The sequence below is a fragment of the Dermochelys coriacea genome, chromosome 22, assembly GCF_009764565.3.
Source record: "Dermochelys coriacea isolate rDerCor1 chromosome 22, rDerCor1.pri.v4, whole genome shotgun sequence".
Lineage (NCBI taxonomy): Eukaryota > Metazoa > Chordata > Testudines > Dermochelyidae > Dermochelys > Dermochelys coriacea.
In genome coordinates this window covers 17408542-17435180 of record NC_050089.1, presented here as the reverse complement: position 1 = coordinate 17435180, position 26639 = coordinate 17408542, and the positions used below count along the sequence as shown (strand labels likewise).

Here is a 26639-nt window from a genome sequence, read left to right as displayed (position 1 = left end):
CCAAAATCTTAGCAGGAATCCCAGAAGAATCGGGTGTTTATGTGGCTATTGTGGACATCTACAGCTGTGTTAGAGGATTAAAATCCACGAGGAGTGTGGTGAACCCCTATGTTGCTCTCCCGAAGCCAAGCTTCAGCAGTGGGGAATGGGTTGCACCCTCCTCTGAAGCATCTGGTGCCGGCCGCTGTCGGAGACAGGAGATTGGGCTGGATGGGCCCCGGTCTGGCACTGGCTAGCCATCCCAAGGTGGTGGCTGTCCCATTCGAAACATTTTGTAACATATTGAGGCAAACATCTCAGTTTGTAAAGCAGAGCCATGTCTCATGGTCCAGCTCTCGGAGAGTGGCTCTGCACTATTCCTTGGGAGTTGTCAGGGTCACTGTGCTGCAGAGGTGCTGACTGAGGAAAGCCCCCGCATCTCAGTGCCATGTGGTTCCCTGCTCCTTAGGGGTTATGTTCCAGGGCTACATTGGGGCAGACTGCAGATCCAGATCCCCCCAAAGCTGGTGGTTGTCACATGCCAGCGAAGTTCATTGCAGTTTCCACCTTAAAACTGCATGTCCCTTCCATTTCTTTTTCTGCAAATGTTGTGGGAGAAACTAACGCTCATCAAAGTGAAGGATTTTGCTGCCGGAAGTTAGGAAGCGTACAAGCATCGTATGCCCCGCCCTGCCAGTGCACAGCAGTCCTGACCTGCAGCACCCCCAATTCCAGGCTTGCCCCACGGCCCCAGCTTTGCCAGTGTAACTCAGCCCTGATCTGCTCCACCTCCTGCTATTTCAATCTTCTCCTCCCTTCTAAACCTAATGCATCTTGGTCCTAACCTGCAGTGTTCTCTGCAGCACCCCCAGCAATACCAGTCATTGGTTTCTGAGCAAATATTGCCAACTTCACCAACTATTGCCTTTGGGAGGAGCCACCAATTTAATTCCCACTAATCCCTGGGAGGATTTAGAGCCCAGCTCCCTGGAGATGAGAGCTAGCGCATGCACCCATTCTGCTCTCATCCTGTTGATCAAAGTGCAGCTGGTAAATATGTCTGTTCCCCCAGAGAGTGGCTCCAGCTGATCACGTGCCCAGTCCCAGAGGGTGAGCAGTTGTGATGGCCAGCGGGAATGTGCCCTGCAAAGCCTCAGCCTAACTTTTCCCTACTTGTTTTAACTGCACAGTGCCTTGGGGCCCTGCCTCACCTCTGACCTGTTCACCTCATAACTCTGACTCTGTCCTTCCTTCCCAGCACTAACTGCCCCTAGGCATTGGAATGTGATTAAACCCGATGGCGAGCCAATTTGTTAAATCATGACAAATGAGCTGAATTTTCTCTTTGATTTGTCAGAGCTGTATTTTCTTTGTCTGCTAAAATCCATTGTGCTGTTAATCATTCCTCTTGTTATGGTTGGAGCATGCTCTTCTTTGCGTTACAGGGACTTCTGGTGGGCAAAATTCTAAGACACAAGGTACAGTATTAGCCGGGGTGACCGTTAACAGTTAAAGCTTCCGATTGACCACTTCCGAGCTAGACAAAGCCAAAAGTAACATTATTTTATCTACCAGAAGCAAGTTTGAATGGCCGTGTTCATCTGTGTCTCCGGTTTGCGATGGTGTTTGTCTGGAAGTCCAGTGAAGCTGGGCTTTGGCAGCCGTTGATCGCTAAATCTGGAGCAAGTTCATCGCTTAGCAATGGGAACCACTAGCAAAGTTTGTTGTTGAACTTTTTTTTGTTCTTTAACTACAGATCCCTAGATTAGAATGCAGGGTTCCTTAGTCTGGGTACATGCACATCTCTCTGACAGGGCCAAGGGGCTGTTCATCAGGAGCAAGTTTTTAAAACTTTTCCAAGTCCTCTGTCAAATTTACTCCCACTTTTACACACCCACCACACCCTTTCTTTTCTGCTGGTCAAGAAGCCAGCGTTCCGTGGCCAGTATAATGCATGGGTGTGCGTTCCTGAATAATGGCTGCCCTATTTGAGTTAGCTGGATCTGAAGCTACCGGTGCTGAATTTGAGTCAAGATAGAGGCAGGAAGGGTTGGTAGCTCTAGGTTTGCCTGGATTGTTTCCACTACGCTCCCAAAACTGTCTGGGGGTGTGCAGCCCTTTTCCCCTTCAGTGCTCAGGGGAGAACTTTGTGGCTGATGCTTCTTATAAGATACTTTTTTCTTTGCTGGGTGTTTTCTTTTGATGGACTCTCTGTTTTTGAAGTTGTTTACCATCGGCACCCCAGAACGAGGGCTGGCAGAAAGAGCGTTTTTAAATCCATTTTTTATATTATTTCCCGACTGCTTTGGAGCATTAGAAGTTGTGGCTTTACCAGAACATGAGGCAGCTGAAAGCATCACCAAAGCACCTTCCCCCACTTCTGCCTCCGCCCATCCCCAATCTCATCTTATTTTCAGAGCTTCCAGAAAAAACTCCCCCATTGTGAAATTCCTTCTCAGTAATTTTTGGAGAGAGTGGGTAGGAGAGATAGGAAAAGCATTAAAAAGTGAAAGCAGCAAACTGCTTTTGAATGCGTTTGTGTTACATGCCAAGGAAATGCATCTCCCGTAACAGTGTCCTGCATTAACTCGGAGTTCTGCATTTCGCCTCAGGCTGGGAGTCAAGATATAGTTGATCTTTACACTGTAGGTGGAGTATTAGTTTGCTGTTTCATTTAGGCAACAGTGGACAACCAGGAGAACAATATGATTGTTGATCTAAGACACATGGTGTTGAAATACTCAAGTGTAGTGTTCTCCTGATCCATAAACCAGTCTGAAAGCCAGAAAGAAACTGCTAAACAGTGCCTTTTCAGCAAAACATGGATCCCTTGCTGGAGGCTCAGGCAGGCTGATATTAAAGTGGAGGTAAAATAGTTTGCAGTTGAGATTGGTGGTGGGAGGTCCTGCTCCTGGCATATTCCTTTTTACAGAGACATGCAGGGCAGCTGTAAGTGTGTTAGAAGCTGAATGGAGCTTAGGGAAGCAGCACAGAAACATACAACCTCCTCAGCAAAGCCGCGCCGTCCCTAGCATTACTGGGGGTGGTTTCAGAGGTACGCAGAGAGTGCCCCGTGGACAGAACTTTCACAGCTGAGTGTAGAAGTGACACCCACACAATTTGGCTGTGATTTTAAAAAGCACCTAAGTGGTTCTGGAGCACATGCCCCAGCAACTTTCAGTGGGGGTGCGTTCTCCTGTGCTGTGTTGGCGCTTTGGAATATCCCACCCTTTGTGCACAAGTGACTCTGGTGCCAAAGTTTATCAAAAGCTGGCTCTGCAATTTCTGAGTGCGTGCAGGATGGGGGGAGCTCACCCATATTTGAGCTGTTGCCTCCCCCTTCCCAAACATGAGCAAACCCTAAGTGTTTATCTTGCCTATGAAATGTGCTCTGAAATAGCAACAGATCTGTGTGCAAACAAATTGCTCTTCGGAATTAACCTAGCCTGCCTCTTTCCTCCTTCCCACAATGTAGGTCCCCCGAGTATCCGAGCCATGAAGAATATAACAGCAGTGGCGGGTAGGGATACCTTCATCAACTGCAGGGTGATCGGGTATCCATACTATTCCATCAAGTGGTACAAGGATGCCTTGCTGCTGCCAGATAACCACCGCCAGGTGGTCTTTGAGAATGGGACCCTTAAGCTGATGGATGTGCAGAAGGGCATGGATGAAGGGGAGTATCTCTGCAGCGTCCTGATCCAGCCGCAGCTCTCTATCAGCCAGAGCGTCCACGTTACTGTGAAAGGTAGGAGGATGGGAGTGCTGAAGTGGTCCCTGGCTTTAGCAGGGGACTCACTCTCCTACTCTGGTGTCCTGCCAGTTCTTGGAGTCTCTCATGTGTTAGTTGCAGGGGACTTTCAGGGAGGTGCCTGTTGCAGCCAGCAGCCCAGCTGGCTAATTTCAGCATTGTCCTTTTGGCATTCTCTCTCTCTCTCTCTCTCTTTCACGCACGCACACCAGAGTCAGAACTATCCCACCATGCCTGGGTTTTACCAAGAGGGACATAGGTGAGTTGTAACTGAAGAGCACAGTCACCTCAGCCTTGTTTGGTCTTGGGGAGCCCAGCTGTGGGGAGGGGAGAAAGGGTAACCGTCAGGAATGCTGCTGGAAAATCCCCAATCTCCTGCCTGCGAGATGTTCGTTGCAGAAGCCTTTGCCAATTGCCAGTCCCAGGCAATCTTGACTGATGCTGCATGAGGCACCTCTCCCCTCCCGTGCTCTTCTGGGCCTTTCGGCTGCACTGACTAGTCTGCCTCCCACCCACAGCCATGGGGCACCAATAGCTCTCAGTGCTCAGTTGCACGTGGACAACTTCTTCACCATGGGTCGCACATTTGCAGGCCCAGGCAGAGCAGAGGTTGCATTCGAATAATTGTGAGCAAGTTGTGGGATGAAGATGGATAAGCCAAGCAGGGACGCGTCTTGCTCCATTGGACACACCATGGGCTCTTCGTCCAGACCGTGGCCTTGCATTGCTAACGTTACATGGGTCCAAGATCAATTCCCATCATTCTGGGTTAGCTGCTGCAGCCCCAGTGAATTAGTTCAGTTACTGCTGAATAACTGCCTGGACCTGCCGCTCCCTCTGCTGCCCCTCTCCATAGTGTATCCATTTCCCATTACGAGCAATGGAGCAAGAATTTACAGTGTAAACACAAAGTATTAAAACATCTAACCTTTGCTCAGATCACCTTCGTTGAGGTTTTACAGTGTGTGTTAGCTTTTAAAAAAATAATACACTCAGTCTTCCGAGCATACAGAACATCTTAAAAGCTTCTACAGCCCATCAATTATTCAGCCCCATTCAGGGAGCTATCAGTCCTAATGAATTGAATCTGATGCATTCCATTCCAGTGACTTGCTGAGATTGTGTTATAAGCGTGCGATGCTACAGTATCTTCCATCCTCAGGCTTGTCGGGGCTCCTCAGCCTGTCGCCAGCTCGGTGGGTGCAGTAAATCATTTCGACAAACACAGCCACAGCAGGGGAGAAGAAGGGCAGTTCTTTCTCTCCGTCTCGCGGAGCCGAGTATTTCTGGAATGCCCTTGAGTTCTGCATTGGGTTTTGTTCTGATGCCCCATCCTTCATAGCCTTATTTGGAATTGGGTTAGCAGGAGCATACATCCATGCTGATTATGAATTCTGCCACTTGATTAGCTCGTACTCTCCTCCAAGGCTTTGCAAAAGGAACATGGAGGAAGCTGTGTTCTGTAGATGGCATGGATCAGAGATCTGCAGAAAGGCCTTCTCTGTCATCAGGAGCCCTACAGAGTTGGTAACTGCACTGGGTATCTTTGTTGGCAGGAGGTATTTTATTTTGGAAGCCACCACCCCTGAAACTCGGCAGGAGGGATAGCTCAGTGATTTGAGCATTGGCCTGCTAAACCCAGGGTTGTGAGTTCAATCCTTGAGGGGGCCATTTAGGGATCTGGGGCAAAAATTGGGGATTGGTCCTGCTTTGAGCAGGGGGTTGGACTAGATGATCTCCTGAGGTCCCTTCCAACCCTGAGATTCTATGATTCTATGAACACAAGCTCTCAAGAGGACACAGTGCATTCAGTAGCACTTGCTAGTGCACTAAAGTTAATGGGCTGCCAGGCATCCTGGCAACTGGTCATGCAGAGTTCAGGGGGATTCCAAGTGAGGATATCTTGGGTGAGTTCCTTGTGGGGTAGGTTCAGGGTGGACAGTTTGGGAGTGTGGCAATAAGACACCTGTTGTCCATATGTTTGGGAGCCCTTGATGTTCGTGTGAAATGAGTAGTAGGAGAGCTGGGAAGAGGAAGAGGACATTTGCATTTCTTCTTCTTCTTGTCACGAATCCTTTCTGTACCTTACACGTCAAACTACAGTTCATCTGAGATTTTATTGGTAGTTTGAGTTTTACAAAACTCATTGGGCTCCTGTGGGGAGAGCTGACCCTTGTGGATCGTCAGTACAGGTTTACAGTAAACAAAGCCAAACTTGGAATGAAAACATCATGCTTTCTGAGAAAACCATGTGATATCCTGAGTTTGCACCAAACCCTAAATCTCTCCTCCTTCACTCAGGGATAACCATCTCAACAATGTTCTATACACCTGCATAGTCTAGTGCAGGTGCTAAAGCTCAGGAGAAAATGTCCATAAACTGGCCTGGAGTTTTGGTGCGAAAGGGATGGGCTTACAGGGAGTACCTGGAGACTGCAGTGGAGAATGCCCTGGGTGTCTCTCCAACATGTGGCTGCATTGAGGAACGGAGCCTCCCAGCAAAAGAACTCGGCCTGCAACAGCAGGCGGCAGGAGTCTCCTCACTTGAGACACTTTGAGAACTAGGTTTCAGAGTAGCGAGCTGTAGCTCACGAAAGCTTATGCTCTAATAAATTTGTTAGTCTCTAAGGTGCCACAAGTACTCCTTTTCTTTTTGAGAACTAGGTTGGCCAAAGCACTAGGAAAAAATTTCAGCAGGGGACAGCCCTTTGTTAGCCCATAGGTCTTTCCCACCTCTCACTTCTCTGGCTGCATGAGGCAGGGTTACATTTTTGTTAGCTAGCCATACAATTTTTCTTTATTTCAATGTGTGTGTTTGTGTGTGTGTGTGTGTGTGTGAGAGAGAGCAAGAGAAGGCCTATGTGGGTGTGTGCACGTGAAGCATAACATAATTCAACTCTTCTCAATCTCTAGAAGGTGCCATTAGAGAATGTAAGTGTGGTGAAGATGAGCTGCAGACCCGTATATTCTGGGTTCCCATTGATATGCAAATCCTTCTGAGCCTGGATTTACTGTCTTGATCAGTAGTTGGTGGCAGTTGTAGAAAGGTGAGCTGATTTAAATGTTCTCCGGTCTGGCTGACAGGGCCATTCTGATTGGAAGGGAGACAGGTTTATTTCATCTGCAGCATGGCTGGTTAGAATTTATACCAGAATTTAGATGTTGTTTGTTTATTTATTTATATATTTATTGGCCGTCAGATAAAAGACCCATGGAAAAAAATTGAAAATGCCCTGGAATACAATCCGAGCTGCTCCAAAGACCAGAGTAAATAAATATAATGGTATATACATATAGAGTATGCGATGGCATGAAATGCTGAAAAGCTTTTATTGCCACAAGTTCCGGGTGACCACATTAAGTGCAACAAGTGAGTTATGCAAGTCTTCCGAAGCAAGTGATGATACAAGCTTTATAGCACCCCTTGCACCTGTGCTTAGTGTGTTCATGCTAGTTTTTTTTAAATCTTAGTCCTGTTTTTAAGTCTCCGGCTGCTTTTGCCTCTTTGGGGGCTAGTCACTTTAGAGCTGATGCTGTGGGTATGCTCAGCATAGAGCTCTCCCCAGGAGTGGCGTGAATGGGGAATTGCTTGGGACAGGAAGGAATTGAGCTGCTTTCTCTGGCTGCTGCCTGTAGTGGTATGACTAGGGGGCATGCAATGGAGTAGGGAGCAGTAATGGTTTCGGGACGGCTGCATTACTCATGTTCCTACAGCATCACCTCGTACTGACCTCCAGGCCAAGCTGAGGGTGCAGGACCAGGGCTCCTCGCCCGGGGATCCGGTTCTGTCAGTAGTGCTGCCTAGACTCAGCTGAAACTAAGGGTGTGTCTATACTGTAGCTGGGAATAAGCCTCCCACCTCGAGCAGACAGACTTGCACTGGCAGGGCTCTAGTTAGCGAGCTGAAAATAGCAGTGTGGACGTTCTGGCTTGGGCTGGAGCTGGGGTTCTGACAGCTACGGGTCCAACTCAGCCCAAGCCAGAACGTCCACATTGCTATTTTCAGCTCGCTAACTGGAGCCCGGCTACTGCAAGTCTGTCTGCCCGAGCTGGGAGGCTTGATCCCCGCTTTAGTGGAGAGGGAGCCGAAGAGGCGCTGACCCAAAGTCCTGATTACAAATGTAACCCTCTCACTTCGGGGTGAGGGCTGAGGAGACGGACCCTGTGCACTCAGCCCAGCCCAGGGGTGGGTGAATGGGCCCTGTATTGTGCTAATTAGGGGCCTACTAGAAAAGAAGAGAGACAAGACAACCTTGGGAAACAATTGGAAAGTGAAAAGCAGTGAGTTCAGCTCAGCTTGTCTCCGCCCAAGTGACAATGTCTTAGTGCCCCCCTGAGGTCAGCAACTTCTTGTGATCCAGAGGAGGTGAGCATGAGATAGTCCTTCCACTTGGAGTGATGGAAATCCCCCACCCCCATGTCCTCCCCATTCTGTATCAGCAGTTACATTAAAATCTGTTTTGGCTGTAGTCTCTTGGAGTGCAATGATCTCCATGCTCTCCATAGAGTGTCACTTTTAGGCTCCAACAGTTTTACGTTCCAGCCTCAAAATCCTGCTCAGATTTCATTAGTGCTATTTAGTTTGGAATCCCTGTCTCTTTCATGGCCCAGCCTTCTTGCTCATCCAAGTTCTTGCAGCTTCTGGGAGACATGGAGCCCTGAACCCATCCTGTTTCTTACAGCTACAGAAGCCATCAGCTGTCACCATTGGGACCTCTTCTCCTTAGTGGTCTCTTTGTCTCCTCTGACAGCACTGTCAGAGCATCCTCCCCCCGGGGATCCACTCTAACAGCTGTGCTCACTATTCCAGGCAGCAGACTAAAACTCTATCTTCTTTTAACCTAATTTTGTGTGGATTTGGTGCTTGTGATTTAAATAGCGATACTCAGAGCCAAGACTGGACTGGGCTTACATTTAGACAAGCTTTCTCTGTGAAGGAAACCCTGAACACTGCCGTGTGACCCCGTTCAGTGACTCTCCCAGCCCAGCTGTGTGGCTTCCGGCCTGAACTGCACTCCCCCACCCAGTTAATTCCAATCCGGGGCTCTGGCACCACTGTGCTAAAATGACTAAGAGTCTGGGATGAGACCCCCACATGCACTTACTCCACTTGTGAATTACCAGGCTCTGAAACCCAAGTCTGTGGAGTAAAAGGACTCGTGCACTTGTGAGCTTTCCTGAGCTGCCGTAGCTAGGGTGTGCTCTTGCTGAACACGCGGGAGCTCCAGAGAGAGAAGAATTTGTAGTTGTCCCAACATCAAGAAGTTAATGCCGAATATAAAAAACCCTTCAAGAGCTGGTTCTTGTCAAGGAGAGTTAGAACACGGGAGGTTCTTCTGCCGAATTCTTGCTGGGGCTGGGTTGTTTTGTTGGTGTTTAAAGAGGCCTGTGAGGTGTGTTGGGAGAGAGCAGTGCACAGATACCCAAGCCCTCCTCCCCTCTGCAATAGACTGCAGAGCATACACAATTAATTATTCATTAATTATGGAAAACAGGCACTGCTGGCTCCATGGCTCCAGCTTCTTGAGTCATTCCTCTGCGGCTGAGCTAATGGAGCAGCCTAGTCCCATTGGAAAGAGGTTCCCCGGCCCTTATCTGCTCCCAGAGCACCACAGAGGACTCTGCTGAGAGCGTTAACTGTTGGAATAAAAACCTCTGTGTTTCCAGCAGTGAGGGCCATCTTGGCTGATGTGACAATAGATTTGTGCCACAGATGTCACCATGAGACATAACATCATTCATTGCACAGAGCCCCTCAACTTGCGGCCAGGTGCCCCCTTAAAGGCATGTTAAATTGCCCTGGTGTGACACGGTGGGTCAGCAAAATAGTACTGATAACACCCACTGTTAGTGGGGCCACAGGGAACACTGTGTGGCCACAAGAAAGGTGCTGGGTTCAGTTCCCCACAGTATGAGTGGGCGCAGCAGCTCCTTGGAAGCCATAGGAGTTGGGTCTACACCCCCCAGGGCTGAATTTGCCCCAGTGACTTCAGCCTTAATTTTTAAATGATTCTGGGTCCTTCTTCCAAACCAGGCTCCTCACTGTTTTGCTCCTTGCCTTGCCAGTCCCTCCCCTGATCCAGCCCTTTGAGTTCCCACCGGCCTCGATTGGCCAGCTCCTCTACATCCCCTGCGTGGTCTCCTCGGGGGACATGCCCATCCGCATCACTTGGCGGAAGGATGGGCAGGTGATCATCTCTGGCTCGGGGGTCACTATCGAGAGCAAAGAGTTCATGAGCTCCCTGCAGATCTCCAGCGTCTCCCTCAAGCACAATGGCAACTACACATGCATCGCCAGCAACGCCGCTGCCACAGTCAGCCGTGAGCGGCAGCTGATCGTGCGAGGTGAGAGCCTGGGGAGCCCCAGGGGGTGGGGCGTGGCTGGGCGCGCTCGTAGTTCTGTCCTCTGAACCAAGACGGGCGTCCTCTCTATTGTTTGAGCGGTTGCAATCCAAAGCAGCCTGTGCCCTCTTTGGGCGTGAGTGAGACGGAGGTAGAGGATGGCAAGAGGAGAGACATTCAGAGGCATAGATGGGAGAGAAAAGAGCGCTGCAGGTGGGGTGTGAAATGAGGCAGCGGGACAGAGACAGCACTGGTGAGACTGCAGCAGTACAGGCAGGAGGCTGGTGCCACTGAATCAGCGGGATGAGCCTGCAAAGAGGCATGGTGGATTTGAGCCATGGTGACCGTGCTGTTCTTTAACTTTCCCCAGTGCCGCCTCGTTTCGTGGTGCAGCCCAACAACCAGGATGGCATCTATGGCAAAGCGGGGGTGTTGAATTGCTCTGTGGATGGGTACCCCCCTCCCAAGGTCATGTGGAAGCATGCAAAAGGTAGGTGTGAGCTACCGTGTCTCACCGTGTCGCATGTGACGCCTGGCTCGGGGAATGGCCCGTTCGTGGCAGCTGCTCTGCCTGGGCGAAGGACATGCTTGTGGGGTGAAAAGGCACATGGCAGCCGTGGCCGCCCCTCCCTGTGGGGGTTTCCTATCCCATGACAGCCCTTACAGGGGCTCTCCTCGATGCTAGTCACTATCTGGTAGTTGCCTTAGCAAGGCGGTGCTAGACAGTATGTGATATTGCTCGGCTAGGATTATAGCTCACTCGGATCCCACCTGCACTGCTAGCGCCTGCATACGTGTGTTCCTCCTTGCACCAGCCTCTGAGCCCGTTCCAGAGGAGAGCTGAGAAGCCTGACCAGGCATTTTAGAAAGGAAATAGCAAACCTCTTCTCCACTGGCCCTCATGGGCTGCAGCCCCTCTTTCTCTCTGCCACACGCAGGCTGGCACAGCATGCTCCAGATACTGCTCTGCCCTCTGGGCCCATCTGCAAGGGCTCCTAGGAGAGAGCTCTGCTGGTTTGTAAAATCCCAGCGCAGGTCAGTGTCTTGTAACCAGACCTGTCCTGGGGCTTTTCAGCCTGTCCGGCCCAGAAGTCCACTCCTCTACCGCAGCTGCTGCTGATGTGCTGGCGCTTGGATGCCGTTCTGAGGGTGCCATTGTGAAGCTTGACACATTTAAGTCTCTCCCTCTCCCCAGCAGGCATGGCTATTTCTCCTCCTTCTGTGCTGTGGAGGGAGGTGAAGCCAGTCTGGTGTCACTTTTGCTGATGGCCTACATCTTTTATCTGCTCGCCATTTGGCCGATGGTATGAGCCGGGTTCTGAGCCCTGTGTGCGGCAGGCAGCTGTGTGTGCAGACCCAGCCAGGAGCTCACGCTTTCTATGGGACTCTCCCAGGAATGGCGGCTGTCTTTTCTCTTGAACTCCTCTGGGTAGAGGGAGGTCAGAGCAGGCTGAGAGGGAGGCGTTAGGAATCTGGGGGACATTTAAAAACAACAGACAATAGCAGCCTCAGGCGCCCCTAAACCTTCTCTGCCTCAGCTGTGTCCTCTCAGGATTGTTTCTTTGTCTCTCCTCCTAGGAAGCGGGAACCCCCAGCAGTATCATCCTGTGCCCCTCACGGGCCGCATTCAAATCCTTCCCAACAGCTCACTGCTTATTCGTCATGTGCTGGAGGAGGACATTGGCTATTACCTTTGCCAGGCCAGCAACGGCGTGGGGACGGACATCAGCAAGTCCATGTTCCTCACCGTCAAGAGTAAGTAGCTCAGCCGTTTCACAGCGAGTCCGAGGTGGGGAGAGCAGGGGAGAACCAGCCAGGGGGTAGAGGGGAGAAGTCACCCAGCAAATGGGATGCAGAGAGGAAAGAAGAGGGGAAGCAGGGAACAGACTCAGTGTTTGACATGCTCCCTACTCTGGGTGGCCTGCAATGTTTGGAGGGAGAGAGCAAATGAGCGTTTGTGGGAAAAGAACAGCAGCATGGTGGGGAAGAGACAGGGTCAGTTACTTGTGGAGCCACATGGCGTGCTGGGGGTTGGGATGCGAGTGGGGTGCCAGGAAAGCCAGGGTGCCAGTGAGCTCAGGAAATTGGAACACAGAGTCCCAGAGAGAGAACAAAGACACCAGGCGTTGGAGAGGTGTGTGTGGTAAAACCTAGTGAGCTGGGGAAACCGGCTAGAGGGTCTCCGTGGAATGCACAGACTATGGCTCCTGCTGCTTCGCTGTAGGACATTGCATGTACACTGGCCTTGGAGGTTGTCTGTCAGGTTATTCGATTTTCACAGAAAACTCTTCCAGTTGTGGGAAATTTTGATGAAGAAAGTCATCGAAATTTCAAATGTGTTTGATCAGCTCTCCCCAGGGGGAACTTCCCCCCACCGGCAGGGGCACCCAGAGAGATGAATGGCTGGTACAGAGAGATCCCGGGGCCATCATGGGAGTGATTATGCTGCAGAGTGTAAATTCATTGGGACAGTTGCCCTGGGTGAGGGAATCAGTGGTGTTCTGCGGGGGTGAATGGGACCCTTTACGGGCTGCCAGGATTGCATCTCACCGTCTGGTTTTGGGAGTCAAATTTGCTTAGATTTTAAGTCCTCAAGGGCAGGGGGTGCCTTGTCTCCTGTCTGTACAGCACCTAGTGTGCTGCAGGTGTTGGCAAGCAGAGGGGAGTAACAAATGCAGTGTCTAGGCGGGTTTATGTCCCTGGGTCTCTGGGCCTGTGTCTCTTCCCCCCACTGCCTCATGCCCCAGCTAGGTCTTAAATTGAATCCCCGGGGCCAGGTGGAGGGTAAAGTTCCAAAACACCTGGGTACTAAAGATGACGCATGGTCATTTTCCATCATATGTATTGCTACCTGGTGCTGCGTAGCTCAGCCCCTGCGTGCTGGCTGTGGGCCAGGCTCTCCTCGCTGGAGCGGTGTGTCTCAGCTAGCTCAGTGCAGTGTCATCTGATAGCTCCCTCCTTTTATATTTGGAGATACTTTATCGCACACAAAGCCCTTCCCGCCTCGGCAGGCCAGCATGTGAATTCCTGGAAATCAATGCAGAGAGAGCTGAAAGAGGGATTGATTCCTATCCCCCGGGGAGCTGCTTACCTTACCCTATCAAAAAACACTTTGTCCTTAATAAAACCGGGCAATCAATCTACATCATCCATGGGGAAAAGAGGAAGGAAAATAGCTTTGCTAACTCCCTGCGTATGGGCCTGTTAGTGGTGTTAGACACCTTGTTCACACTGCGCACGGTATTGGATTCCTCTCTCGCTGCTATCAGTGGAATAGATAATCTCCAGCTCCTTTTTATTTAGTTTGGTTGTTGCAAGAGCTTAAATCTGAAAGAAGCAGCAGACTATCCCAATTGTGCTCATTACTGCAGCGGTTCACTCATGTCACTTGAGTTAAGAATATGTCATGGCTCCGTTACAGAGCGTCAGATGTTCAGGGCTTTATTACCAGGCTGTGAAGCAATATCACTCAGGGCTGCAGCGAGCTCTTTGAGCTATTTATTCACCAAATTTCACAGGTTGGTACTTCCTGCCTTTAAAGAGTGTAGCGTTGCTGTCCTGTTCCATTTCAGTGCTGAACCCTTCCTGGCTTTGGTAAGCTAATTAACACAAGTAAAATGCTTTGAGATCCACTGGGAGAAAGGCACTCTGGACAGGCTAACCCTTAATGACCCATGCTTTCCTCTTAGTCCTTGCACGTACACAGCTCTTAGTGGAGTCAGTAGGAGCTTTGCCTGAGTGAGGATTTCAGGATCTGTCTCTTTGTGATTTTATTATTTAAAATGCATCTTCCCCCAGCCGGTTGGTTATAAAGCCTCAATTCAGAAAATAGATGTGAGTAGATCTATGCGTGTCTCATTTACTTCAATGGGATTACTCACGTGAGTAAAGTTACTCCTGTTCGTAAGGGTTCATAGGATCAGACCTTTATGGTGGCATATTTAGGGACTGGCAGGGGCTGGACAGAGGTTTTAGACCCTCTGACTGGTCCAGGCACAACCCATCCCACATGTTGAGGCTGTCTGCCAGCATGCTGCAAATGGCTGTGCTCAGGTTTGGTAGGAGTTGGGGGATTATTTCCATTAGCTTTAAATGGGGCCAGTTAACACCTGATGCTTACTGCACCCAGGGTCTCCTATTTGTATTTGTTTGCACAAAGATTTTCGTTACAAAATAAGCTGGGAACTGATAAGTGCCGGGTGCAGGGATTCGGGAGTGCCAAGCTAGGGAGGCCAGTCCCAGCCTGAGCCACGCAGCCACCCCAACTCCAGCTGGGACTGGCCTCCCTAGCTTGGCACTCCCGAATCCCTGCACCCGGCACTTATCAGTTCCCAGCCAGGACTCAAACATTAGAAATTGGTCACCAAAATGAAACAAACAGATTGGCTCTGGTTGCCCCTTCACCAAGGTCTTTCCCTCCCACCCCTCACATGTGTTAATTTCTCCTGTGGATTGATGAATTGCAAAGAGCAATTTCAAACAAAATACTTCAATAAAATGCAGGTACAAAGCTTGGACGATTAATCCAGAGTAGAATGTGCAGAACTATCCAGAGTTTGAACTGTCCCCTCGTCCCCACTGCCTTGTGTAATTGCATCCCAGGACAGGTTGCTTGCTGACTTGAATAGCACATAACCTTATTATGCACGTGCTTTTACGTTTCTCAGAGACCTCGGCAGCCTTTGAAAAGGCTCGACTGAATAGGTAGACAAAGCACAACAGCCAATTAAACATTATAAGGGTTCTTCGTTTTTTCATTTTTTTAATTTTGTTTAGCGAAATGTCAGGCCAATTAAAGTGAGATCAGTGTGAGCTTTCATTTAAAGGCAGGTCGCTGTGGATGGAGTCAAATGAAAGTTAATCAGAGTCCAAACAAAATGTGCTTGTGTGCGGTAGAGAGACGGGGACTGGCCTTTTAAAGCCACATTGCTGAAAAGGGTCTAGAGACTTCTTATATGTGGGGAAGGTTCTGTGTCTGTGCCATGTGCCCAGATACTGCAGTGATGGGCACTGTGCTGATCCCCAGAATGGAGAGAGAATATCCCATGTAGAGATTTATGGGTGTGGCTTGGGGTCCTGCAAACCCACCAGCCCCACAAAGATTGAACTGCTGCTTTTGTCAGGTGGCAAGTGAAGAAAACAGCTCTGATTCTATCCTCCTTGGATGTTTAACCCCTTGGGTTGCCATTTCTCCACCCTTCTTTCCTGCCTTTAACAAACACTGGGTGGGAGTCGTGAGAGCATGCCAGTGGGCAGAAGGTAGTACGGGGCTGTGCGTTGGCTCCCAGACTGCGGTACGGAACGTATGTGTGCTCATGAAGGAGTATTGTCTCGTGGTCAGGACTCCTGGGTGCTTGTCTCAGCTCAGCCTCTGGCTTGCTCTGTGACCCTGGGCCAGTTTCTGTTTCCCCACCTGTTAGATGGGGATAATGCTACAGGCATCACAGAGATGGTTTGGCACGATTTATGGTTAGTAAAGTCCCTTGGGGTTTGTAGAAGCTTTTGTGTAAGGATCCCAAGTAACTGTTGATAATGTTGGTGTGGTTCTTTCCACAGAGAGAGGGCGGGGCGGGGGGGTTTGGGGGGAGACAGCTGTTCTGTTCAGAACATGAGAGTCGGTGAGTCTCTCTTGGGTTGATTAAGACATGAGAGGCTCTTAAAACTTGGGGTTTTCCCTCTGGAAGTGCAAAGTCAGTACTGTAACTCCTTGCTTAACGTTGGAGTTATGTTCCTGAAAAATGTGACTTTAAGCGAAATGATGTTAAGCGAATCCAGTTTCCCCATAAGAATTAATATAAATGGGGGGGGGGGGGTTGTGTTCCAGAGAAATTCTTTTCACCAGACAAAAAACTATATATATATATATATATATATATATATATATATATATATATATAGTTGTTATTTGTGTTATATATATACACACACACACACACACACACAGTATAAGTTTTAAACAAACAATTTAATATTGTACACGGCAATGATAATTGTGAAACTTGGTTGAGGTGGTGAAGTTAGAGGGTGGGATATTTCCCAGGGAATCCCTTACTGCTCAATGATGAACTAGCATTCGGCTGAGCCCTCAAGGGTTAACACATTGTTGTTAATGTAGCCTCACACTCTGCAAAGCAACACCAATGGAGGGAGGGGAGACAGCATGGCAGACAGAGACACGCCCTCTGTGTGTGGGGGACAGAGAGAGAGTGATGTGCATTGCCCCTTTAAGTACGCTGACCGACTCTAAGTACATTGCCTTTAAAAAAATCAGGAAGTTGAGACAGCAGCTCCATTCTAGGCCCTGTCCTGTCCTCACCCCGCTCTATATGGAGAAGGGGTAAGCAGGGGGCAGGAGTAGGGGGAGGGGGACACCCTGACATTAGCCCCCCTCTTTCCCCCTCCCCTGCACAGCAAGCAGGAGGCTGCTGGGAGCAGCTCCAAGGCAGAGGGCAGGATCAGCACAGGGCAGTGGGGGGAGGGACAGCTGAACTGGGGCAATTGGTAGCCTGCTGGGTGGCTGCTGCACAGAGAACTTAGGGGTGCGGGGAGCTGATGGGGGTCTGCCGGTCCACCCTGATTCCAAGCCCCCACCAGCTCGCTCCAACGGGCTGCTCTTCCTTCAAGCAGTGGACAAAGCAGGTGGCTGCCAAATGACGTTATAAGGGAGCATTGCACAATTTTAAAGGAGTATGTTCCCTAATTGACCAGCAATGAACAGAACCAGGACGACTTTAAGTGACGAGTTACTGTATTGATCTATTTTATTCCCTATGCTCTGAACCTAGTCATTGATCCTGCTCCGTTGAGCACCTGTGCTGGGCCAGTGTGATTTTGGCAAGGAAGTTCAGGGGAAATGTTTTTTTGTAGCAGGCTGAGTTTATTAAAGGCGGAAAGGCAGGTGTTAAAAGTTGCTCAGGTATTTGGAATGTGAGAAGTAATCCTGGGGGAAGGCTCAGTAAGCAGAGTGCCGGTGAGGGGATCAAAGGGGCAAGAACACAGTTATGCCCCATGCTGGGTGTCGAGAGGGAGGGCCTGATCCTTAGCGGGTGGAAAGTCCATGCATGTGGATGTGATGGAACTATGCTAGTTTGCATCCGCTGAGCATCCGGTCTGGTGGAAATGCACTGTGCTTAAGAGACGTGGCATCTCCCCTGGGGAGGATTTGGGCTGCTCCTGTACCGTTGTTTCTGTGTCTGCAGTGCAAAGTCCAGGTGCATTCTCTCCCCGCCAGTCCAGGAGTGATCTCCGATAGTCCCGTCTCTGCTGCAGGGTGGATGCTAGCCAGGTTAAAGGAGCTCTTTGTAAATTGAGGGGAGATGAGGAGCAGGTTGAGAAAGCTGTGTCTGTCATTCTATATGGGCCATACTTTGGAGCTCTCTCCTGGAGTGTGCAGCAGTGCAACTGTTAAGGCAGCTGTCCCATTACCTTCCTGAGGAACCCTGCCTGCCCATCAGCTTGGAGGGCCTCCATTTTCGGACACAGATTTCTGCTTCAAGATGGCTGCTGCAGCAGAGCAAGTCACACACTGTGCTCTCTTGGGGAGATGTTGCATCTGTTCATTTGTGTTCCCGCTAATCTGAAATAAAAGGTGCAGAGACTTAAAGAGACATGCTTTGTGTATGCAGAAAACACAGCAGCAGATGTAAAAACCAACCGTGCTATGGGACAGCTCAGGTTGCTGTTTGCAAGACACATTTTGGAGGGTGGGAGTGGCCTTCAGGGGCTGCCAGACCCTGCCCTAGTCCCCATCCAGTGGCTTGAGCTCATTTTCAAGCAGTTACTTCTTTCTCCACCTTTGCTACCTATCCTCCCTTCCCCCAGCCCCATTCCCTGTCAGCTGGTTTGACAATGACATGAGTACAATATTGAAGATTGCAGAGGGCCATCACCTTTCCTTTGCAGAGATGATCAAGTGTCTGGATAATAGGCCAACAATCAGGATGTCTACAGCATTTACAAAGAAGTGGGAAAGCATCTGAAACAGCTTCCCTCTTCGGCTGAGCTTGCGGAGCATGAGATCAGACGTTCACCCACAGGGCAGGAGTCTCATTGGGCCTCCATCTAACTGTCCATGTTCCCCAATGTCTTGGACATGCCGCAGCAGAGTGAGTGGGGGCGGGAGAGATGACAAGAGGTGGGAATGGAAGTTTAGATCTGTCATGCTGCTTTTTGGACTATGGATTTTCAGACTTTGTAAGATAAAAGCATAATTTTATCGACGGCTTCATCAAAGCCTAGACTGTTAGTGCATAGGCCAGCCATGCTCTCGGGGAGGAGCAACACCCTCAGTGCCTGCACACTTGCTGGTCTCAATTCCCCTGGTCCTGCACCTGCTGAAATACCTATTTTTGTAGCTCTTTAGGCCAGGGAGTGTCTGTACAGCCCCTGCACAATGGGGCCCACTCTTGGCTAGTCTCTAGGCTGTAAGTGTGTGATAATAACATAGTGAATTTACGTGCAGGGTTTTCTAAAGAGCATTTTTGCTCCGTGTGCATTGGAGGGAAATTTAAGGTGATGCTGTCAAGTTTAAAATAACGATTTCAAACAAACAAACGCACGCTTCCTTGTGTAAAAGTCCGGGAGTTTGAAGAATCAGATTTGCATTTCACCTGTAATGCTCTTTTTATGTTTCCGCGCTCTGTCTTAGCTGGACAGCGAGCAGATATCCATCAGTTTTCTCCCTGGCCTTCGTGCAGTGCTTGAGTCCAGATTATGATGTCCCGACTCTGAGTTGTCCTGTCCCCTGTGAGGAAGGCCGAAGGCAATGGGGCTCCTTTGGAGGACGATACTACTCAGTGTGAGCAATGGTGTGGCAACTGGCCTGCAGCTTGCAAATGCTGCAGGGGCAGTTAACAATCCAAACAGCTGCTTTCGTCTCTATTAGCAAATTCCCAGCATGGGACTATTTCCATATGTTTTGTCCCTTTAAAAGTAGTGCTTAGGAGAGCGATGTTAAAAGCGGTAGCAGGGCACAATTCTGACATGAGCTGTGTCGATGTGCTGCACTCCAGTTGTTTGGGTACCTGAGACTCTCCTGACCAGCGCGTGGCTGTCAGGCAGCCAGTCTGTCCCAGCCTGTGTAGTGGTTTAGAGAGATTCACAGACTTTCCCTAGGGACTAGGCCGAGACTATGTAGTGAGCTAGGGCAGGATTGAAAGCATGCAGCAAAAGGGAGAGTCATCCTTTATACAGTCACTTGGAAACCCCTTCTCACTGGGGCTGGGGGACATTTTGGAAACTCTAGGTGTGGATCTTGCTGGGTACTGAGCTCCTCGTTCGAGATGCTGAGCACCGTCAGCTCCCTTTGAAAGTCCCTGGTGCTGGAGGGCGCTCAGAACCTTGCATGGTCAAGGCTCTAAGATGGAGTTGGGAGATGGTGTGCACACGCATGCAGAATGCGCGTGCCCCCGCTCTGGCACATGCATGCTCTCTGCCAGCAGGCCCAGCAGAGGCACCAAGCTGGGATGTATTTGGAGGTTCGCTGTCAGTACTCCAAGAGCATAACTGATTGCTTCCATGCAATTTGAATTAATCTCATGCTTCAGGTGAAACTCGCTAATCAGTGTAGACAAGAAGCTGAAATGGGTGCAATCAAATTAACATCATGGAGCCAGCTCTTTAAAAAAAAAAAATCATTCTTTGTTGTCCTTTTCATTCGATTATCACTCCAGCGTGGTGCTGCTTTCCTTACCCCCGGCCTGGGCTCAGGATGGCAGAACGCACAGCACATTGACAATTCCCTTTGGAGCAATCTTATCTCTGCCCACCAGATGGGATCAGCCTCTTGTCTGTGTCTTGTTAACAAGAAAGGGGGAACAAGAGAAGGAAATGCTGTTTGGGGAGGAGGTGGCTGTTCTGGCTTGTGGTTTGAGGGAGGAGATGAGGAGGGGTGTGGGGGAATGTTAGTAACTGCCAGAAAAATAGTTCCCCAAGGAAACCTTAAAAAGCAGCGACCCTACAATGCACGTTCCACCGCTGTGTCAGCTGCCCTCCTGACCCTGCCGTGTGCCATGGTGGAAGCGAATGGTGCGCAGATACAGGGGCTGATTTTTCAAAGGTGCTGAGCATCCACAGCTCCCAGTGGTTTCTGCGGGTGCCCAGCATCTCTGACAAATAGAGGCACCAAGGTAGAAACCCTTCTGTGCCGGGACCTCCCGCACAAGGAAGAGCTTTGTCTTGGCATGATGTTTCAGGAGTGCCTTGAGTACGACAGCATTGTACATCGGGCCTTAGACCCTTCCTAGCAGGGGAGGGGCCACCCTGCTAGATCCCAGGCTTGTCCGTCTGTCCAGCCTGTCGTTTGTGTCAAGGGATGGCATCTGACTCCCGCGGGGCTGGTGAGTTGTGGATGCTGTCCTCTTGCTCACCTGTCCCCGCCTCTCTGTGGCTGCTGCCAGGCTGGCTCTTGGCAGGGGCGTCCCGGCCTTTGCTGGGAAACCAGGTGAGCTGGAGAGGATTTGACTTGAGACTTTTGGGCAGACGCCTCTCGATGCCCTTCCCGTACCTGCCCTGACAGGACTACGGCGCACTATGTCACCGGAAAGTCATAAGGGGCAAGGGGGTCCACAGCTGGCTTAGCTGCTGGGTTACACTCACCCCACCCCAGTGGGGCTGGGCCGTGCCGGCCTCGCCATGCCTATGGCCTCTCTGTGCTTTCCCTCCTCTCTCTCGCACGGGGGTGAAAATAAGTTAGAGGACTTACTGGTACAACAGTCCTGAGCAGGGGGTGTGGCCTCAACCCGAAGAGGCGTGGCCTTAAATCCCCGGGGTCCTTTAAATCTTGATTTAAAGGGCCAGGGCTCCAGCTGCCGCGACCGCAGTGGAGCCCCAGACTCTTTAAATCACTGAGGAGCCCTGGGGGCTCCCGGCTGCCACCACTACTCCGGGGCTCTGGGCTCTGGCAGAGCTTTAAAGGGCCTGGGGCTCCACTGGTAGCCGCTGCCGGAGCCCCGAGCCCTTTAAATCCCCGCCTGAGCCCTGCTGCCCGAGCCCTGAGGTAGCGATGGCCGGGCTCCATCGGGGATTTAAAGGGCTCCGGGGCTGCAGCCGCCGCTACCGCCCTGGCCCTTTAACTGCCCACCAGAGCCCCCCCCCCACCACTACCCCAGGGCTTCGGCAGCAGGGCTCCGGCAGGGATTTAAAGGGCCGTGGCAGTAGCAGTGGCTGGAGCTCCGGGGCTCTTTAAATCCCCGCCAGGGCTCGGGCAGCAGGGCTCAAGCGGGGATTTAAAGGGCTTGGGGCTCCAGCCGCCGTTACCGTCCCGGCCCTTTAAATCCCTTCTGCAGCCCCGCCACCCCAGAGCTTCAGCAGCAGGGCTCAGGCAGGGATTTAAAGGGCCCCGGGGAGTTAGCGGCAGCTGGAGCTCTGGGGCTCTTTAAATCCCCGCCAGAGCCCCGCCACCGCTACCCCGGGGTTCAGGCAGCAGGGCTCGGGCCAGGATTTAAAGGGCCCCGGGGGAGTAGCAATAGCTGGAGCTCTAGGGCCCTTTAAATCCCTGCCAGAGCCCCACTGCCGCTACCCCAGGGCTCAGGCAGCAGGGCTCACGCCGGGATTTAAAGGGCCCCTGGGGGGGTGGGGAGTAGCAGCAGCTGGAGCTCCGGGTCCCTTTAAATCCCTGCCGCAGCCCTGCTGCTGCTACCCCAGGGCTTTAAATTGCCCTCTCAGAAAGCCGGTCCTGGTACAGCACACCGGCTCTTACCGATATGCTGTACCGGGGCGGACTGTCTTACTTTCACCACTGCTCTCACTCCTCAATCCTTCACCAAGTGCCCTGCACACAGATGTGCTGGCATCCCTCAGCCTTGCCACAAGCCGAAATACAACAGGGTGCAAGCAGCTCAGAATCCACAATGGGGACGGATGTGACGATGGGGCCAGAGCCATGACATGCAGGTCTGCGGTGGGGATGGAGCTGGATGCTGGTGTGGCCTCAGGCACAGCAATCAGACACCCGCAGCTGGCCCGTGCCCTCTGACTCGGGCTCAGGCTGTGGGGCTGTTTCAGGGCCGTGCAGATGTACCAGCTCAGGTTGCAGCCTGAGCTCTGGGACAGGGTCCTTGCGCTGGGCTCTAGCCTGAGCCCGAATGTCTCCACCAGCCCAGGCTCCGTGAGGCTGAGTCAGTGGGCATGGGCCAACCCTGGGTGTCTGATTGCAGTGCAGACGTACCCGCAGGCAAGGGTGAGTTCTCTTCCTGTCTCCAGTCAAATTCATGAGAAGCATTGATTTTGCTTTGAGCTTGTGGGTTCCTTTGAGCCTTTGATCTGGGAGCGGAGCGAACCCCGGGCAGCTCAGACCAGATGGGAGCATCACTGCACAACCTGGGCTGGGCAGCACACCGCTCTGAAGGAGAGAACTAGTGCAGTAGGAAACATCTGCCCATGGAGTCTGCGTGATGCCTCAGGAAAAGAGCCTTGCAGGTGAATCAGGCCAGTGGAGTGGATTCTCGGACCTCTCTCCCCACCGTCTTCGCAGCTCCTCTCCCCCCAGGGACCTCAGCGCAGCCCATGCCATGGTGGATGCTCAGCTGGAATCTCAGCCACTTGTCAAAACCATGTAGGCAGAGAGAGAGGAAATTATTAACAGAGAGAGACCAGGGCAAGAGACCTTGCACGAGAAGGGTTATTAACGTTCCACCCCCAGAGGGGAAGGGATGCTGCTTTTCTGAACTTTTCCTTCTGAGACTGGTAGAGCCTGGCTGTAAAGAGCAACCCTCTGCAGCCTGAGCCCAGGCCATGGGACTCCATTCCTGTGGCACAGAGGCACTGATGCCCCATGCCCCCAATTCATATTGCAAGGGGGGGTTAGGGAAGCCACGGCAGGGTGGGAGATCTGAATGATGCTTCGTGCTCCCCCAGTTCTCCCAGGGTGTGGCCTTGCTATCAGAGTTAGGAGCTGGAGGTCAGGACTCCTGGGTTCCACTCCCAGCCGTGTCTCATCCTGTGACCTTGGGTGCCATTTCACCTCTGAACCACAGTGTCTCCAGCTGCATGCTGGGTCCCTGTAGGACCCGTAACCAGGGAAAAGTTCCCCTGCTGTGAGATCCTTGGCTAGAAGGGGCTATAGACACATGGAATATTATTAGTCAGGATGTCCAGTGACTTAATGCTGGAAATGTGAGTCCAACCTGGAGCTGTTCCCCTGGGCACACCCGTCCCACACGCCTCTACCACAGGCACGCATGCCCAGGGCTTTGTACTCTAGGCGGAAACGGCTCCCAGTGTGTCCAGTGACGAGCCTCTGTGCTGCGGTATCCAGCTTCCATAAAGAGGTGGACACTTCCAGGGTTTCCTCCGTCAGGAACTTCCCGGGCAGTAACAGCCAGAAGCTGTGTCAGAACCCTTCCTCCCCTTCCTTGGCTGCGCCCCTGCCAGGGGAATTCCTGAAGCCGTGGTGCAGCAAACCTTGCACAGATGGGATGATTTAATTAGCTTGAGTGGCAGCATTTGGTCCAACTCCAGTGTCTGACATAAGCCAGTTTCCCACCTGGCTCCAGCTCAGTGAGCATCCAGAACAGGTGCCCTGTAGGGTTTGAACTTGGAATGAAATAGGAAAAATTCCAAGGTATGTGGTGGGAGAGGGTGCATGCGGGGGTGTCACTTTTATTGTATCACCAATTCTCGCGTCCTTATCATGAGTCCTGCAGTAATGCGTGTTTTACTAAAGCCCCAGCTCCTGGAGTCCTGTGATGAGAGGAGAATTTCCACTTTCCTTTAAAATAAAAAGTTAATTTCTAGCCTTCCTGTTTGTAGCAAATAGCCTGAAAATGTGACCCAAATGCATCCTAAAGAGTCAGACACCAGAAGGCAAAGAAACCCCACCATTTATTATATTTTTAATCTCACTATTTTTAAACTAGTCTCGTGATATTGGGGCCTGGCTCATGACTTGTGGAAGCATGGGATTAGCTATGCTGCAGCATGACCCCTGTGCCGCTTTGCATGAGTGCAGAGTCTTTAAAGTGTGACTTTTCCCCTTCACTCCCTGGGGGTTTTTCCCTTCCACCTGTCCTGAATTTGTGGGGTGTCAGTCTGGTTCCTGGCAGGCAGGGTAGACGCATAGCCCCTTGTTCTCTAGCTGGTGCCTCAGGAGCAAGGCTGATAGATGGAGTGGGTCATGAGCTTTGATCCCTCCCCTCTGGCCTCCTGAGCTGGCCTCTTGGAAGAGTGCAGCCTGGGGGAAGCTTGCCCTGGCCTGCTGGTTTGGCTCTGTGGCTAATCAGGGGCTTCAGTCTAGCACGGGTATCTTATGTAAACAGTCTGAACATGGGGGCTGCTACCTCACCACAGTAAGTCACAGGCCACACAGTGGGTGAGGCTGTGAATCCTTGGCTGGAGTATGTTCAGGAGGGGTGAGTCGAGAGGGTCAGCCCCTGGGTGAGCGAAGTGTCCTCTAACAATACTTTGTCCTTCCATGGCCCATCCATCCAGGCCAGGAACTCAGGGCACTTGTCAAGCGTCCGTTAACTAAGGCTCACTGCTCCCCCTGGAATGGGATAAATGTCAGTTTCCCTGTCCATAAAGCGGGTAAAAAGAGTCCACTGGCTCTCCCAGAGTCTTGCAGCAAGTTGGGGGCAGAGACCGGACTCTCCCTTTCCTTCTTTCTGACCAGTAGCCCATAGTCCTTCCTAGAGCTAGGAATAGCGCCTAGGCATCCTGGCTCCCTGCACCCCTGCTCTCATCCCTACAACCACTCTCCCTCCCAGAGGTGGGAATAGAACCCAGGAGTCCTGACTCCCCCATTGCCTGCCATGCTCTAGTCTCTTCATCCCGTCTCCTCCCTGAGCAGGAGTTTGAGCTTTTCTGCTGGTAGCTGCATTTCCATTACTATTGAATTAAAATGTAAAGCATCTGCCAGGTGGCCAAGCCCCACTCAGTGGCAGGAGCCTCTGTGGAGCCATTTCACAAGCCGGAACAGGTGACACCATGTCTTGACAATTGTCTAGTTTCTGAAATTGATTTTCTCCCCTCAGCTCGCTCTCTGCCCTGCTCCCCGTCCCCTGGGGACGGTGCAGCACTTCATTGGTTAGATTGGCTTTCTCCCTCCCTGGGGGGCTGGTCATCCTGGAAAGAGGCCCAAACCGGTGAGAGGGCAGGGGAGTGAGTGAGTGAGAGAGAGAGGTCTCTTGAAGAGGTGCATAGCCCTAGCCCTAGCCCAGCTCAAGGAGAATTGGTGCAGCGGGAAATCCTTTAGCTCCCTATTTGATCCTTGGAGCGCCAATCCAGGCTGTGGGAAATTAGAATGTAAAATGTATGTGGTGTTGGTTTTGCTGCTTTCCCCTCTCTGGGCAGCACGCTGCTCTCCCGGGAACCCGGCAGCACTGAGAAGTTGATATGTTTACATCCAGTGTGCTGCTTTTAATCAAACATCAATAAGTGCATGTCAGCGAAGCAAAGCTTGCAATAGAGCTGCCCTCTGAGCCCACTGCTCCCAGGGAAATGGGCTAATTGCTCAGCTGCAGAGCAGCCTTGTGTGTATTTCCCATGCCCCCTTTGCCCCCCATCCTGTCCAGAAATTGGCTCTGGCGGGTTTGCTGGTTGGTCACTTTTCTGTAGAACCAATTTTGGATTTGTAAAGACCGGAATTCTGGGGTGGCCGCATTCTGCAGGATCCCCCCCCCCCCGGCAGGAGACAGGAGAATGTGTGTGATAACTTGGTTAGGGCTCAGCAGCTGGGCATGCAAGGAGCATTGGCACTTGGCACCCTGAATTCGGCATGCTGTGAACAGTCTCCATGGCAGGCAGTGGAGAAATGGTTTGTACCCGCCCCTGCCAACCAAATGCACAGCCTTTCCCCTCCTCTGCTCGGGCTGCGCAATCTGGATCTGAATTGCAAACAGCCTGAAGTTTGGGGTTATTTGTAAGGAGCTGGACCAACACCCCGAGTCCAGAGGGAATTTTGGACGTGGCCGCTGCTTCCCAATGAGCTGAGTCCGGGGTGCCAGTCCAGAGGTGGAGACTGCTCATGGGATTCATGGACCCCCTCCTCCCACAAAGTTTTGGGTGTGTGGTTCCAGGCTCATCTCTGCTCTGTGCACAGGGCTGTATGTTCTTACTGCTCCCCTGGCATTTAGCGCCCACAAGCAGTGCCGTGAAGGGGAAATCTGAAAGCTCAGTTGTGTGCCAGATCCTTCGGTGCCTGGTGCCTATTCTTTAAACGTCCTTTTAAACTCATGACCCCTTTTTTCTGCAGGGGCAGCTGCTAGGGAAGCTGTTGCAGGCTGGCTGGGCCATGAGGGCATCAGTGTGATAAGCGAGGCCTGGGCAGGTCAGCTGATGGCTGCAAAGTTCTGTTAGAAACAAAGAGCCAGCGCTGCCATGACAGGCTATGGATGGGCAAAGGAAGAGGCAGCTGTGCACTTAGATTGTTCCTGGGGCTGCTCGGTGGGTATGTCTGTGTCTGCACTTGCTCTTTTGAGTCCCCCGTTAACTGAACCATGGGGCCACCAGGGAGCATGTGTCTGTGCAGAGATGTGCCAGAAGGCTGAGTGCCACACAGCAGTCCCCAGAGGTGCAGGGTAACCAACGCAAGCACCAGTAACCACCGGAATCTCTGTCCTCTCTCTAAAGG

The 26639-nt window shown here is 51.5% G+C and overlaps 1 protein-coding gene across 7 annotated transcripts in view; it reads left to right on the top strand.

Moving 5' to 3' along the window:
• DSCAML1 (DS cell adhesion molecule like 1) overlaps positions 1-26639 on the top strand; it is a 307623-nt gene that overhangs the window by 199404 nt on the left and 81580 nt on the right. For 6 of the 7 annotated variants that reach the window (XM_043500855.1, XM_038380607.2, XM_038380611.2 and 3 more), the window contains 4 exons: positions 3455-3727; positions 9797-10075; positions 10443-10562; positions 11651-11827. In XM_043500855.1, the coding sequence (XP_043356790.1) occupies positions 3455-3727; positions 9797-10075; positions 10443-10562; positions 11651-11827 (849 nt within the window). Of the gene's footprint in view, positions 1-3454; positions 3728-9796; positions 10076-10442; positions 10563-11650; positions 11828-26639 lie in introns of those variants that run through there. The other variant, XM_038380613.2, reaches the window with a different exon arrangement.